The sequence below is a fragment of the Mus caroli genome, unplaced genomic scaffold, assembly GCF_978045245.1.
Source record: "Mus caroli unplaced genomic scaffold, Mus_caroli_1 scaffold_4, whole genome shotgun sequence".
In the NCBI taxonomy this organism is placed as follows: domain Eukaryota; kingdom Metazoa; phylum Chordata; class Mammalia; order Rodentia; family Muridae; genus Mus; species Mus caroli.
In genome coordinates this window covers 112,340,690-112,357,855 of record NW_028227259.1, presented here as the reverse complement: position 1 = coordinate 112,357,855, position 17,166 = coordinate 112,340,690, and the positions used below count along the sequence as shown (strand labels likewise).

Sequence of the window (17,166 nt, the reverse complement as noted above, 5' to 3'; positions counted from 1 at the left end):
ATAGCTGAGGATGGCCTTGAATACCCGATCTTTTGTACCTGGTGCCTCACCTCCCAAGTGTTGGGATTTTAGGTTTGTGTCTCCACACCAGGCTCTTGTAATCATGCACTCTGACCTTGAGTCTCTTCCATTGTCCCTGCAGGTTGAAACCTATCCAGAGAGAGACCAGCCGGAGCCAGGCTCTCCTCCCTGCTTTCTCTCCAGATGATTCTCTTTCCTCGTGACCCAGAACCCTCAGAACCACACAGACTTCTTCCAGCTCTTTCATCCCAAGGCTCACTGATGTAGTACTTGCCAGTTACTGATCCTTCTGCCTTTTTGCCATCCTTGACCTCTCCGTGCCCACTCTGTCTCTTCACTCATCTTAAGTTCCCTGGTGAGTCAAACCCACTCTCTTGCTCACATCCTCTTTTTCTTACTGCCCTCTCTTTATTCTTATTTATTCCCTTGTAAATTTTGGTGACGAGGAAGTCTCAGCTTATTCTGAACCTGTACCCTTGGTTGCTGATTGTGTTAGAGAAAATAACATGATCGCATCAACTTATCCCACTTAAACTCACGAGCTCTGGGCAGCGGGCACACTCGGAAAGCTCAGATTTTTTTTTTTTTTCTTGCCCATTCATCTCCCGATCCAGACAACTACTTTACACCTTCTCTTCTCCTTCTTCAAACTCCCACCAACCTTTCAGTTTGGAAACACTACTTCCTACGCCTCGAACAGAACTGAAACATCAGGAGTCCCAGAGGTTCCCACCACCACCTCTACCCAACTGCACACCTAGATACAGTGTCTGTTCCCACATAGAAACCACCAGAACCAGATTCCAAGACAAAACCTCTCCAGGACACTACTCCAGCAAGTCTCAGAATGAGTCAGAATAAGTCTCTTACTCTGTACTTTTTTTTCTAATTTTTGTGTCATATGCATCAAAATACATCTCTGCAATTTTTCAGTCTTTTTAGACCTTAGTTTTCTGAAACATTCACAAATGTATATAATGCATACTGACTGCTCTCACCCCCACTACTTCCTATCCTGTTACCTATTTATATCCCTTGCTCCTTCAAATCTCTCCCTGTTCCCTTCTCTTTCTTTTTTTTTTAATTAATTTATTTATTATATGTAAGTACACTGTAGCTGTCCTCAGACACACCAGAAGAGGGCGTCAGATCTCATTTCGGGTAGTTGTGAGCCACCATGTGGTTGCTGGGATTTGAACTCTGGACCTTCGGAAGAGCAGTCGGGTGCTCTTACCCACTGAGCCATCTCACCAGCCCTCTCCCTTCTCTTTCAACACACGGTTTTTCTGTGTAGCCCTGGCTATCCTGGAACTCACTCTGTAAACCAGGCTACCCTGGAACTCAAGAGATCTGCCTGTCTCTGCTCCCAAGTGCTGGGATTAAAGACATGCACCACCATACTTCACTAAGATTCTGCAATTTTTAAAAAGCTTGCTGGGGGTTGAGGATATGGCTCAGAGGTTAAGAGCAGTGACTGCTCTTCCAGAGGTCCTGAGTTCAATTCCTAGCAACTACATGGTGGCTCACAACCATTTGTAATGGGATCTGATGCCCTCTTCTGGTGTGTCTGAAGAGAGTGACAGTGTACTTGCATACATAAATGAATAAATCTGGGCCGGGCGTGGTGGCGCACGCCTTTAATCCCAGCACTTGGGAGGCAGAGGCAGGGGGATTTCTGAGTTCGAGGCCAGCCTGGTCTACAGAGTGAGTTCCAGGACAGCCAGGGCTATACAGAGAAACCCTGTCTCGAAAAAACCAAAAAAAAAAAAAAAAAAAGAATAAATCTTTTCTTTTTAAAGCTTGCTTGGTATAAAACATAGTTTATGCAAGACTTTCTCAACCCATAGGTCTGCTTTTATCTCTCATCTCCCCTGGCCCTTCCTCCTCAGGTACCTGCTGCTGAAGAACCATCTGCTGGTCCAGGCCACTCGCCTACTGAGTTTAACCAGAGCTGTGTGACTATAGGTTTGGAGCTTAGTGGGTTACTGAAGACAATGTCTGTCTCTCTCTCTGAGTTTATCAACAGTCAATAGCTCAGCAGCAGCAGCAGTAAGGGCTCAGGAGTGCCTTCTCCATGTATGGCTGATTTTCTCAAGGCCGGTCTTGTGTTAGCAGTTGTTGTAAATTAATGATTGCAGCAGTTGTGCTGAGTCTAGAGGATGGTATTTTGCATGCCTCCGCACCATCTTCCGGTTCTCACACACTTTCTACCCCTCTTCTGAGATGTTTCCTGACATCTAGAAAAGGTCCTGCTACATGTCTGGTTTAGGGCTGAGCGCTCGCTCATGGCTGGTTATTCTCAGCATCGTGTGCAGCCATGATCTCTGCATTCACGCATTCACTGTCACTGACGGTACACAGTGACCTAAATCTCCTTCTGATTCAATGATTATTGCTCCAATATGGGGCCCCAGTTTTTAGGAAAACATCCCAAAAATGGTCTGTGCTAGCCGTCTTCAACCGCTCTCTTCCCGTTGTTTTCTTTCTTCTTTCTCCTCTCTCTCTGCTTCCCCTCTCTCCTCCTCTGTTTTCTTTTCCTCTGTTTCCTCATCCCTCTTCTTCTACCCCCTCCTTTCCCTCTTCCTTTTAGAGGCAGGACTCATGTACATGAGGCTGATCTCACTATGACATTAAGAATGGACTTGAACCTCATACTTCCACATCTATATAGAGAGACCTTAAGTGTATTGGGTATTGGGTAAGTTTTGGATCCATGCAGTTTATGTGGTGCTGGGAGTCAAACCTAGGCCTCTGTACATGCTAGGCAAGCATTCTAACTGAGCCACATCCCCACTTCTTCAAATGTTTCCTTCCTCCTCATTATTTTCTTTAAAAAAAAAAACCTTTATTTTTATTTTATGTGTATGACTGCACACACACACACACACACACTTACTTGCATGCCTGGTGCTCTCAAATGCCAGAGATAGCACTAGATCCTCCTGGAACTGTACTACAGATAGTTAGGGAGCTGCCATGCAGGTGCTGACAGAGTTCTTTAACACACTAAATCCAGTGGTCAATTCCTTACTATGGCATTCACTCCTCGTTGATACACTAGCTTAATTTGGCTCTTGGGCCACCTTACTCCTTAAGTGGCTGCTCCTGAGACCCTGTTCCTTGCTTGCCTCCCTTGATTTGCACTATACCCAGGGCTTCATCCTTGATTCGTCTCTATTTACACTTCCCCCTCTACAAATGTATCTAGTTTGTAAAACCTGGCTTCAATGCCATCTGAAAATGCTGATAACACCTGTGTATCTCTAGTGTGCAATATTTTCCTTTATCCCATACTCTCGTGTACACAATCACCTACTCAAGATTGCCATGAGAGCTGGATATGGTGGTACAGAGTTGCAATCTCAGCACTTGGGAGTAGAGGCAGGAGGATTGGGAGTTCAAGGCCAGCCTAGCCTATATGCATCCTTGATTTTAAAAAAAACCGAGCCGGGCGTGGTGGCGCACACCTTTAATCCCAGCCCTTGGGAGGCAGAGGCAGGCGGATTTCTGAGTTGGAGGTCAGCCTGGTCTACAAAGTGAGTTCCAGGACAGCCAGGGCTATACAGAGAAACCCTGTCTTGAAAAACCAAAAAAAAAAAAAAAAAAAAAAAAAAAAAAAAACCCGAAACCCCAAACCCAGACACCACTTGAATTCCAAATACATACTTAAATGTAACATGAGCAAATAAACTCTTGATCTCCTCCTTCTAGCCAACTGTCTGTAGTTTTCTCTACCCCTCACTACCCTTACCTTGAAGGTCCCACTATGTAGCACTGGCTGGCATGAAACTAGCTATATAAACCAGGCAGGTCTTGAACTCACACAGATCTGCTTGCTACTACCTCACCTGGCCTTGACCAGTTTTATTTTATTTTGAGATAGGGTTTCCAAATTGCGCAGGCGAGCTGGGCTGAGGCTGTCCTTGAACTCCTGATCTGTTTACACCTCCCAAGTACTATGATTGTGGACATGTCACCACAACTGGCTCTTACCAGACTTCTCCATAGTCATTGTGTTTATTATTTATTGCCTGTCTTCTCATCTCCAAAGTGTAATATCCATAAAGTTAGGAATTCTGCCTGCTTTGTCTTTTTGTGTATATAGCAAAAAAATTTGAACAGTGTCTGGGTGCTAAGAAAATACTTATTGCGGAGCTGGAGAGATTGCTCTGTGGTTAAGATGGCTTCTTGTTGTTCCAGAGAACTGGAGTTTGGTTCCCAGCACCCAAGTTGAGCAGCTTAAAACCAACTGAAATCCCAGCCCCAGGTGTTCTGATGCCCTCTTTTGGCTTTTATAAGCAATCACACAAATATGGCAGACATACACATATAAATAATAAAATCTTAAAAAAAAAAAAAAACAAAGGAAACCAGTAGGAGCCGTCCTTTCCTCCTTTTCTCCTTCTTCCTTTCCTCCCTTTGTCTCTGTCTTAAGTAGCTCAGGTTGGCCCTCAATACCTGATCCTGCTTACATTCTCCAAGTGCTGGAATTACAGGCATGAGTCACCATGCCCAGCTCATATTTACTTTTACTTTAGAAATTACTGAAGTCATTTAATTAAAAGTGAAAGTCAGTGGCTAATGCACTTCTTTGCAAGTAACAAAATATTATCCAGGTTAAAGACCTGTCTCCAGAAACTGAAAGCGCTAGAAACATAAACTTAGTGGGCATTACGTGAAAGTACGGCATAGCAAGGGAAAAAATGAAGCAGGACCTGCATCTCCCTGCATTGAAGTCACTCAGATCAATAGCTGTACTCCTCCCAGGGCCCCTTCTGCCTTATTTGGCCATCAGTGCCAACAGAAGAAAGCAACGCCTTGAGGTGTATAGCCTTAACTGAGCTGCTCTGCTATGTCCTAGAAGGTCTCCTGCCTTCACTCTACTTACCCGGCATTTATTTATTTAATTATGTATTTAACGTTTGAATCATGATTCTGTGGTAGAGGCAAGAAAACTCTGAAGCTGTTTTGCAAACAATGCAAACTTCAAAAAGTCGAAATGGTGAAAAAGAAAAAAAAAGAAAAAGAAAAAAAAGAAAATCGCATTAAATTTAAGGTATACAAAGAGGCGAAGTGTCTGGAAGGCCACGCAGAACTGAGCGGGAAGGAGTCCCTTCCTCCCCTAGATAGCGGTGGTCCCGTCTCCCGAGAGCCTCCTTTCCCTGGAGAGGATCTATGAGTTGGTCGCCTAGGAAGCAGCTCTAAACATCCACAGAATTTCGGTGCAATCCGCTCGCACAGGTCCTGACTCAAAACGGAGTCCAGAGCGCGGACGGCGGGGCTCCGCGCGTGAAGCCGCAAGCCTGTAACAGTGAAGTGGGTGCTCCACGGAGCCCACGGTTTGCGCACCCCCGTGCTGCTCGCACCCGCCTCGGCCGCACCCCTCCCCCGTCCGCGCCTCCCCTTTAAGCACCGAGGCGCAGGCGGATTTGTGTCGGCGGACGCGAGGCTCGACTCCCCTTTATGGCGGAGCCCCGCGCCCGCGCCTTGACGACGGCCGCGGCTGGCGGTGGGGGTGGGGTTCTGCGCGCGGAGCCGGCCTCCGCCACCCGCCGCCCTCGCCGCAGCGCGGCCCCGGGGAGCGCGCGCCGGGGGCGGGCCGTGGGCGGGCCGGCGGGGCAGGGGCGGGGAGGCCGGCGGGCGGCCGCGCTCGGGTCCGCCTCCGACTGCGGCGCGGCGGGGCGATGTGAGTGCCATGGCGAGGAGTCTCTGCGCGGGGGCCTGGCTGAGGAAACCCCACTACCTCCAGGTAGGCCGGCCGCGGTCCCGCCACGCGCCCTCCGCTCCGCGCCACGCGGGACTCCGCGCCCCGTCCTCCCTCCGTGCGCGCCCCGCCGCCTCCTGCGGACCGGCACCTGGCGGCGCGCCCTCCCAGCCCGGGTCCCGCTCCTCGGGCGCCGCCCCAGCCCTGCGCCCCTCTGAGTCCCGGCCCCGGACGCGCCGCGGTCCCTCCTCTGCGTGCTCTCCCGCTTTCCCCAAGGGCCCCCCTCGACCTGCCATTCCTGACTCTGTGTCTGGGGTAGGAAAGGGTGGTGTGTCATTCCTCCATGTTCCACAGAATCGTGACCGATTGTCATACCAGTGGTTCCCCAAGTCCCAGCCAGCGGCTGTGCCTCGTGCAGATCCCCTGGGTTTGGTGTTCTCATCACATCTCTGGTTTAAATGGGAGGGAGGAGTAGGCAAGCTCGATCGAGGCGATGCTTTTGCAAAAAGGGGATGGTGAGCGTTGTACGGCTTTTCACTCAGCCCGCCAGCAATGCGAACGCAATTCTCAGTCACGTCGTGTGTACTGTTGCCGTGTTAATTTTTCATGATTTTCTGTTCCGCTGTCAGTAGGCTTTAGAACCCTCCTGCTGCTTTGGTGCACTGTTTGGTCACCAGGGGGACCTAGTAGACGTCGTGAGTAGCTGAGCACAAATCCATAGCTCGGATGGAAAAACAACTACAAATCAATGCCTCACACATTGGCAGTATTGTTATATGTCTCTAGAGGACACTGCTTACATTAAAAGGCCTGACGACATGGGGCGGGTATTTTAGCTCAGTTGTTGGTGTGCTTCTTACGAGTATGAAAAAAAAAAGTTGAGAAACCGTTACTGTCCAAATAAATCTTATATTTTAATTTGAAATTTGCAAGTGTAAGTCATTACGTCGAAACGAGAGAAACCCAGATTGAGAGGCTGACTTGACAACTCATGGTTTTAAGGGTGTAAGACTGAATGTAGCAGCGCCACCAGAAATAGTTGTGCCTTGAGTACCAGTATTAGAACCTCGTCTAGCATTCCACCCCTCCAGGTTAAAGTATTTTGATATGTTTAAAATCTTTGAACTTAAACTACTTAGCTTTCTATTATTAATTTTTTGGAATTGGTAGAGTTTTAGGCTTTAGTTTTGGCTTTAAATGTTTTCCACAGATTGAACGCAATCTTTGACGCTATAACAACTGTACAAAGGTTTTCTGATGTGGTTAAGGTTAGAAATTAAGAGTTCTGGATTCAATCCCCAACACCACACAAACAAAATTAGTTTTACAAATAGTTATGCTTACATTAATGACAAACACTTAGCGTGTTTCTTACTTTCTGAATTTGCATCGTTATCAATGATCAAATTAGGGTAAGCTTGCTAGTGGGCTAATATTAAGATTATTAATTTTAAAAAATGTTTAAACTATTTAAATACCAGCACTTGGGAATCAGGTCTCTGAGTTTGAGGCCAGCATAGTCTACATAACAAGTTCGAGATTAGTGATGGCTACATAGAGAAATTTTGTCTCAAAAAATTTTAAAGGTAAACTTAAGATTTCTTTTAAAGGACAAGTTCTCATGTGACACAGATTGACTTAGAACTCTCGAGGTAGCTAAGGATAACCTTGAATTTCTGATCCTCTTGCTTTTAAGAGCTTGTGATTGCAAGGGTATGTATGAATGGCACAATAATGGTACAATTCAGAGTCCAGTGTTTTCCCGAGGAGCTTCCTCCCTGGCTTTTTTGAGACAGGGTCTCCAATCGAACTCTCCAAATAGGCCAGGGAATCCCAGGAATCCCCCTGTCTCCACTTATTCAGGTCTGAGATTGCAAGGATGTGCAAATCTGGACGCCAAGTGCCTGGAGAGCAAGACCTTTACAGACTGATCTAACCCTCTCCTTCTCCCTCTCCCTCTCCCCCTCTCCCCTCCTCCTCTTCTTCCTCCTCCTTCAAAGTTATAGATCATGCTTAGCATTAACTTAGTGTTAGCTAAATTTGATTTGTCATGGAGAGGGTTTCTGTGCACTGTCTTTTGGCAAAAGGAAATAAAAAACTTTCCCTTTAACAGCCTGTATACGTTAGAACACACACAAACACTTTTTGAGACCAAGTCTCAGTCTTGCACAGGCTGGCCTTGAATTCCCAATCTTCCTGTTTCTGATCTTCCTGTTTCTACCTCCCAAGTGCAGGGTTTACAAGTGTGCCCAGTATACAGTGCTTCAGGGAAACTAGTTCTTACATTTTATTTTGAGAGAATACAGATACCCGTTTTGAGGGGGTTTTGTTTTTACTTTTGTGTTTTTTTGAGATAAGGTCTTGCTATGTACTGTGCTGGCAGGCTTGTACTGGATATGTATATAGGTTAACCTCAGACTCATGGTGGACCCTCTGTCATAGCCTCTCAAGTGCTGGGATAACAGACATGCCCAGGAACACCTGCAGATACCTGATGTCAATAATATTTCTGAACAGGTACATTTGTGTTGTTGGTTTTATGAGACAGGGTTTTTCTGTAGCTCTGGCTGTCCTGGAACTCACTATAGAGACCAGGATGGCATCGAACTCAGAGATCCACCTGCCTCTGCCTCCCAAGTGCTGGGACTAAAGCATGTGTCACCTCTCTCTCCAGGTACATTTTAAGTTACAATGAGGCTGTAACCATTCAACAGGTATGGGAGATACTCTTACCTTGTGGGTAGGGAAACAGCAAGGTAGCTTTATTTCCAAGAGGAGGGGAAGATAAATAGCCTGGAAAGTTTTTGAAACCAGTTTTATATCCTTGGCAGTTGTTCTTGTTTGTCTCAACTGGGTGGGGCCAAAGGTCACTTATGTCCCTATTTAGCCCTTAGAGAGTTTAAGTTTCTTTTTCCCTATTTTTTCCTTAGTATTTTTTCTCTAATTTTTTTCATACAATATATTTTGATCATATTCCCACCCCACCCCCAGCTTCTCTCGACCTCTCTGTCCACCCAACTTAACGTTCTCTCTCTTTCAAAAGCCCTCACAAAAAACAAAGATTAAAACAAACAAAAATAAGACAAAAAAAGCCAGAACAAACTAAACAAGCAAACCAAAATGAAGACATGTTTTATTTTATGTGTATGAATGTTTTGCCTGCCTGTGTATGTGTGACATGTTTATGTGCATACTGCATGTGGCGGAGAGGAGAACACACCATATCCACTGAAACTGGAGTTAACATGTGGTTGTGAGCCACTGTGAGGACTCTGGGAACTGAACCTGAGTCGTTTTTCAAGAGCAGTGAGCACTTATAACCCAGGAGCTATGTCTACCCCTCCCCCATAATTTAGAAGGGGAAGCTTAGTAATTTGACTTGCTTGTCAGTGACCTTCCCTCACAGAACTCCCATCAATCCAGATGTCACTGGTAGTTACTGCCGCTTCTAGAAAATTAAGCATTTTGAGCTAGTTAAAAATAAAACAATAACTGGGCACACACCTTTAATTCAGCACTCAGGAGGGAGAAGCTGGTGGATCTCTGTGACTTCAAGGACAGTCAGGGTGACACAGAGAAACCCTGTCTGGAAAAACAAAACAAAACAAAACAACAACAAAAACCCAGAACAAACAAAATACCAGTAAGTCTCCTCTCCTCCCCACCAAAACTTAGTATTTTGTAATTAATGTACCTATAACTGGGATTTGTAAGTACCTAACCACTATGGTTTACCTTATGTACTGGCTAGTTTTGTGTCAACTTGACACAGCTGGAGTTATCACAGAGAAAGGAGCTTCAGTTGGAGAAATGCCTCCAGAAGATCCAGCTGTAAGGCTTTTTCTCAATTAGTGATCAAGGGGGTTGGTCCCCTTGTGGGTGGTGGTCTTGGTTCTATAAGAGAAGCAGGCTGAGCAAGCCAGGGGAGGCAAGCCAGTAAGGAACATCCCTCCATGGCCTCTGCATCAGTTCCTGCTTTCTGACCTGCTTGAGTTCCAGTCCTGACTTCCTTTGGTGATGAACAGCAGCATGGAAGTATAAGCTGAATAAACCCTTTCGCCCCCAGCTTGCTTCTTGGTCATGATGTTTGTGTAGGAATAGGAACCCTGACTAAGACACCTTAGTTGATATAACCGAGAGATTCTACTGCTTGTGAAGAAAGAACTTGTATCCATATAGTAAAATACTATTTAGCAGTAAAGACTGAAATAGATTAGTTACTTAGAGTTGGGTGGGAAGAAGGAGTGGTTACTAATGGGTAGGTTTTGAGAGGAAGGGGATGAGGAGAAGTGCCTGCACGACTGCATATTACCTAACAGTCTACTTAAAGGCATGTGTTCTGTAGTACATGGACTACATACAGTTCAGTAAAACAGCAGCGAGTGAGGGAAGCAGAAAGGGAAGTGATGAGTTGAGCTGACTCCATGGGCATAGACCTTGTTTTCCCCCACCCCCCTTATAGCTATCACCGATGCCAGCTCTTTGGTGTAGGGAATTCTTGTTTCCAGGGCAGCAATGCAAGCACAGTGTGCAACCTCTCTGAATAAGTTAGTCAAGCCGCATGTACCTGAGTGCCAGTTTTCCCATATCAAGGCATCATTCTCAGAGAAAGCTAGTGTATGCCAATATCCTTTGCCACTGTTCTGTTGAAAAATAACCCTAGAAATAACACTCTTTGGATGTGCCAAGTGTTGTAACATAGTGAACCGAGTTAAACTCTTGACTTGCCTCATTGCTCTGTCAACCAGCTTAAATAAACAACTCTTAATTACAGTTAGAGCAGGAGTGTCTCATTGAACCTGCAGTGTTTTTAACAGTGTGTTATCTACAAATTAGGATCCGCTTTTGTTTGGGGTTTACTACAATTGAGGGAGGGTGACAGATGACACACTAGCCCTGTAATTTGTTGGCTTTAGTGTAAAATACCTGCTTTCTTCTATCATTAAGCCCTGGGAGAATGAAAGTTAAGACAGTTTGTGGTAATTTCATATGCTTAGATTATACACATTCTCCATTCCAGCCATTCTGATCATACTGTGCAACATAAAAAAAAGATTGTACAATTATAATGAAATTTGAGGTCTAAACTATCTTCTTTTGAAGGTTTTCAAGCCTTTTAGGCAGATCCCCACCCCCCCCCCCACCCCCTAGACAGGGCTTCTCTGTGATGCCTTGGCTGCCCTGCAGCTTTCGCTGTAGACTAGGCTGACCTCACAGAGATCCGCCTGCCTCTGCCTCCCAGTACTGGGATTAAAGGCATGTACCATCACCACAACCCAATGGTAGTAGTTTTAAATTTTGGGATGTTCTATCCAAAATAAGTGCTCTGGCATTTTTCATATCTGTTCAGTCAGGGCTGTCATGAATGAATGGATAAACATTTTTGTTCTTAACTCTTTGAGAGAGTCCCCCTATGTAGCCTTGACTGGTCTGGAACTTGCCATATGTATCAGGGTAGCCTTGAACTTGTGGCAGCCCTCCTGCTTCTGGGATTACAGGTATATACCATCACATCTATCAATGGCCTGCTTTAGACTTTGGAACCTACTCAACATTAGACTGTTGGAACTTATTAAACATCTCTTTTGTTGTTTTATTTTGAGATAGAACTGTATTTTGGCTGTTCTTGGTCTTTCTTCCCTCAGTTCCCAAGTGCTGGTATTATAAGCATGCCACTTATTATTTAAAATTTCTAATACCTGGAATTTTGACTTCTATTAGTACCATTTTCCAAACAGTTTGGTTTTTGTGTGTTTTAATATGGAAATTTTGTAGAATTTAGTTCTAGGGAGAGTTTTTGACATATCAGGCCGGGCGTGGTGGCGCACGCCTTTAATCCCAGCACTCGGGAGGCAGAGGCAGGCGGATTTCTGAGTTCGAGGCCAGCCTGGTCTACAAAGTGAGTGCCAGGACAGCCAGGGCTACACAGAGAAACCCTGTCTCGAAAAACCAAAAAAAAAAAAAAAAAAAAAAAAGACATATCAGTGGTAGCTGTTACAATGTTGACAAATGTTAGAGTAAAAGTAAGATGGTCTCTGAATGTTGGAGTAGGTGGTTCTGTATTCCCAAAAGGTGGCAGAGGGAGAAACCCATGTCTTGACCTTTGCCTGAAATGAAATCTCTAGAGCTATAATTAGCTCTCTGAAGTTGTGAGTGTACAGAGAATGTGCATGACTGATACTGCTTTAAATTTAAGTGTATGCCTGTAGTCCCATTATTTAGGAGGCCAAGGAAGGAAGATTGAGAATTGTAACCTATCCTGGGCTACCTGGTGTAACATTGTCTAAAAAAGAAAGAAAGAAAGAAAGAAAGAAAGAAAGAAAGAAAGAAGTGAATCAAAAAGAAACAAAATTTAAACATAGAAGTAGTATATAGCTACATTACCATGCTTCTTGAAAACCATAAATGATTAATTTTGTAGCAGTTTTTCCAAACTTACTGACTTGAAAACTGCTTTTATGTGCATGGGTATTTTGTGAATGGTACCTGTGGAGGCCAGAAGAGAGCATTGGATCTCCTGGAACTGGAGTTACAAATGGTTGTTAGCTACCAATTGGGTACTGGGAATTGAACTTGAGTCTTCTAAAAAAGCAGTCAGTATTCTTAACTGCTGAGCCATCTTTCTAGCTTTCATAGTACCTTTTTTGTTGTTTGTTTTTTTAAATAGGGTCTAAATATTTAGCTCTGGCTGTTTGAAACTCACTATGTAGATTAGACTAGGCCGATCTTGAATTTACAGAGATCTCCCTGTCTCTGCCTCTGGTGTTGGGATTAAAGGCATATGCCACCACATTCAACAACTTAAATATTTTTAAGTGTACTCTATGCACTTTGAGTGTATCAGACCTATAAAACCTTTTCATCTTGCAAAGTTGAAACTCCACCCATTGAAATTCTCCCTGTTTCCTTCTAGTCTCTGACCCCACCCTAGTCCTTGGTAACCACATCCTATTTTCTGTTTCTATTAGTTTGACTCTCTTAAAATATCTCCTGTAAATAGAACCCTACAGTAGTTTCCACCCGTTAACTCCTCTCCTGTCCTCCCTTCCTCTCCTTTTCTCTTTCTCCTCCTGTTCCTATCCTCCACTTCTTTCCTCCTCTTCTCTCCCTTCTCCTCCTTCCTCTTCCCCTCTCTCCTTTCTTGAAAAACAAAACAAACAAAAATATTAATAGCACTCCCCCCGCCCATGTTTACTCCCTCTCTCAAGTCAGGGTTTCTTCACTGTGTAGCTGTGGCAGTCCTGGAACTCAGTCTGTAGACCAGACTGTCTTCGAACTCAGAGATCCGCCTGCCTCTGCCTCCAAGTGCTGGGACTAACTATGTTCATTACCACCATCCAGCTTAATGCCTTTTTGTGTTAGTAGAATAACTAGTAATTTAGTTAGTATGTAGAGTAATAGGTTTATTGTGACATTTTCATCTTTGTCATGTGTATTATTGTGCTTTGTTCATATCCTTGCCTTCATCACCCATGTCTCCTCTCTCCTCATTTTCCTTTTCTGCCTTTTTTTTTTTTTTTTTTTGGTTTTTCGTAGCCCTGGCTGTCCTGGAACTCACTTTGTAGTGGTCTGGCCTTGAACTCAGAAATCCACCTGCCTCTGCCTCCCGAGTGCTGGGATTAAAGGCATGTGCCACCATGCCTGGCTCCTTTTCTGCCTCTTAAATAGTGGTATGTGTTTCTATAATCTGAAAATGAGAAAAAAAAATGTGCAATACTTGATCTTTCCTCTTTAGTTCCCCTCTCCTTCCTTCCAACCCCTTCCTTCCTTTTAATTATATTCACATCTCATGTATATTTAAATATTTAAATTTAGATCTACATATAGAGAGAATGCATAGTGTTTATCTTCCTGGTTTCTTAGTAAATCTTCATACTATTCTTCATAGTGGTTATACTTTTTCCTCCACATTCCTGCCAGTGGTGTGCAAGGACTCCAGTTCTTTCATACTCTATTTAGCTTTTGCTGTTTCCTGTTTCTGGATTGTCACCTATCTTGAATCTTTCCCCATTTCTTCTAGGGTTCATCTCTAATTATACGAGAAAGTGATGTGACCGGATTCTGGAGAGTGCATTTGCTAAATAACACATGAACGCACCATAGCCTTTTGTTCTGCTGGCCTAGCAGAATAGCCTGCTCCACTGGTACAGAAGCACCCTCCCACCTTGTTTTAGCAACATCTTCCCCAAGGGGCAAATCTGGCTGGGCCGCCCTCCTTTGTACTTGTCCTTCAGTGGACTCGCTTTTTCCCTCCTAGTGGCCTTCCTTTACCTCAGGAGGCCTGGTTCTGTGGAGAACTTGGCCCTTTGTTCCAGCACACCTGAGAAACTTGACTTTTCCAAACATACTAGCATGCCACTCACCCACTCTTCGTGTCTACTCAGTCCTTTCCTCTTTGCTTTAAGTTAGTTTTAATTTTTCTCTTGTAGTGCTGTGGATTGCAGCAGGAGCATGTGCGTGCTAGACAAGTGCTCTGCCCCTTAACAGCTTCCCCAGTTCTAGTGTTCCTCTTCGTCCTGTAGAGTGCTTCCTCCACCGAGTCTTTATATCTGCTTACCTGGTCTATTCGCTCTTATCTTTTAAGTCTCAACTCAAAGAGGAAGTAACCTTTGAACATCCCTCTCTAAGACCTACAGACTCTAAGCAAATGAAAGCCAGTATCTCTTACAAGATACTGAAGCATCATGGGGTTTTTCCTGTCTTTTCTCAAAGGAGTGAGCTGCTTGAGAGCTGAAATGTCCATTTCCTCTCTGTTTCCTATGCCTGCCTCAGGGTAGGTGGCCAATAAATGCTTGTGGGGTACAGTGAATGTGCTTAAACATTTATAGAGACATGGAGGGGGTTTTCTGGGGAATTGGTCCAGGAGTGTTTTATTTGTTCATTTGCTTGTTTGAGAAAGGGTCTTGCTGTATGTATACCCGGCTGTTGTTGCTGAGATCACACAGGCACCTCTACAGCTGGTTCATGGTATAGAGTCTTGTGGAACTGATTAGATACATTAATCCCTTATGTGAAAGAATGTGTACACAGTAAGTAAAAGCACACAGCTGGTCGTATCCTACAAACCCTTAAGTGCCTCTTGCCACTTCTGTCTGACCTGCTTTATTCCCAAAGCCTGTCTGGTAGCTATACTTCTAACTGCTAATTGCGTCTATTGCTGTGAAAAGATACCATGACCACAGCAACTCTTATAAAGGAAAACTTTTAATTGGTTTATTATCATCATGGCAGGGAGCATGGCGGCACACAGGCAGACATGAAGCTGGAGAGATAGCTGAGAGTTCTACATCCAGATCAGCAAACAACAGGAAGAGAGGGAGAGAGACAGTGGGCCTGGCTTGAGCATTTGGAACCTGAAAGCCCACCCCAGTGACACACTTCCTCTAAAAAGGCTACACCTACTCCAACAACACCATACCTCCTAATAGTGCTCTTTCCTATGAGCTTGTGGGGGCCATTTTTATTCAAAGCACCATGCTGGCCTTTGACTCCCGGAGTTTCACCTGAGTCCTCCATGGTCATGTAAACAATACACTTGGCTTTAACTTTTCAATGCATTTTTATTCAGATATAGTTGTGTGTACATGTGTGTGCGACTGCATATGTGCTATAGCATGCACATGAAGGTCCAACTGTTGTAGGAGTTGGTTTTTTTCTTTCCTTCCACTTTTTCCATGAAATAAACATGAGACCTATAGACTGAAGCTTGTAGCTATCACCTGAGGTAGCGGACCTTAGCAGTTCCTCTGTTATTAAGCACACTATTAGGAGAATTTTTCCCTTCCCAGAGAATACTTGCCACCTGGAAAGAAAATGTGACATTTGCAAATTGCCTAGGTTTGGTTGCTTTTTGACATATATGTTAGAGAAGAATGGCTAGCCCTAATAAAATGCAAGTTATGTTTGAGAGCATTACGAATTTTCTTCCATGATTTCTTACTGAATGATTGCCTATGCTCAGCTGTCGATGCAGTTTTTCCCAGTTATCTGCTCCTCAAGTCCACGTGACCTGAGCTAGTTGAAGAGCATCAAGCCACTTAAATAATGAAAAGGACTCTCACCTCCAGAGAAAGAGGAAAGAAAGGTGGAACTGGGTGTCGGTTGATATTGTGTCTTTTAAAAAGGCAAAGTTGCTGAGCGTGGCGGTGCATGCCTTTAATCCCAGCACTTGGGAGGCAGAGGCAGGCAGTTTTCTGAGTTTGAGGCCAGCCTGGTCTACAAAGTGAGTTCCAGGACAGCCAGCAGGGCTATACAGAGAAACCCTGACTCAACCCCCCCCCCCAAAAAAAAAAAGGCAAAGTTGATGGTCCTAGCATCCTGCAATTTATGTCTTGAGACCCAACATAATCATTGTTTGTTGTGGCCCAAGATAAAAGAAATCTTTAATTTTAGTATTCCCTAAAATGCGATTCCATAAATAGTATTCAGTGCAGACCTAGTTTGTATACTAAGATTACATTTTTTTTTTCTCTCTCTCTAGGATAATGACCCTTGGGCTCCCAGGCTTCCAACATTAATAACAACTAGATAATTTTCTTATATACTGCAAGTTCTTTATAATCAGGCACTGGCTGTCCTGTTGTAATGTGTTTCCTTTTGAGGGGGTGGGATGGGTTTTTTTTGTTTGTTTGTTTTTTGTTTTATTTTTTTCGAACTCAGAAATCTGCCTGCCTCTGCCTCCCAAGTGCTGGGATTAAAGGCGTGCGCCACCAACGCCGGCTCTTTTTTTCTTTTTAAAAACAAACAAACAAGCAAACATACAAGGTATTACTTTGTTAGTTCAGGCTGGTCTGAAACTCATGAATGTAGCCCAGGCTAGCCTCAAATTCATGACAGTCCTTCTTCGGCCTCCTGAATGAGATTAAAGGACTCTGACTTTTATCTGACTTTAATTAAAAACAAATGTCTTGCCCTGTGCTGCAGGCCACACTCTGCCCAGCTCACTCTTTCAGTGAACTTAGTAAGTATAATTTTTTTTTTCTAGGTGTTTTCTTTTTCTTTCTTTCTTTTTTGTTTTCTTAAAGATTTATTTATTTTACTTTATGTATATGAGTGTACTGTAGCTGTAGATGGTTGTGAGCCATCACATGGTTGCTGGGCATTGAATTCAGGCCCCTCTGGCCCAAAGATTTTATTTATTATTATATCTAAGTACACTGTAGCTGTTTTCAGACACACCAGAAGAGGGCATCAGATCTCATTACAGGTGGTTGTGAGCCACCATGTGGTTGCTGGGATTTGAATTCAGGACCTTCGGAAGAGCAGTCCTTGCTCTTAACTGATGACCCATTTCTCCAGCCCTTCTAGGTGTTTTCTAATATACTTGATTTTTTTTTTTCTGGCACAACCTGCCTTTGTCATAGTGCCATTTTCTTTTCTGTACTCGTGGCTATATTTTATGTTTTGAATCCCCCCCCCTTTAAAAATTAGAACCAATATCT

The 17,166-nt window shown here is 44.1% G+C and overlaps 1 protein-coding gene across 1 annotated transcript in view; it reads left to right on the top strand.

Moving 5' to 3' along the window:
- Positions 1-5,664: 5,664 nt before the first annotated feature.
- Dipk1a (divergent protein kinase domain 1A) overlaps positions 5,665-17,166 on the top strand; it is a 71,861-nt gene continuing 60,359 nt past the window's right edge. The window contains exon 1 of the mRNA XM_021162220.3: positions 5,665-5,770. Coding sequence (XP_021017879.1) covers positions 5,717-5,770 — 54 coding nt within the window. The 5' untranslated portion in view covers positions 5,665-5,716. The remainder of the gene's footprint in view (positions 5,771-17,166) is intronic.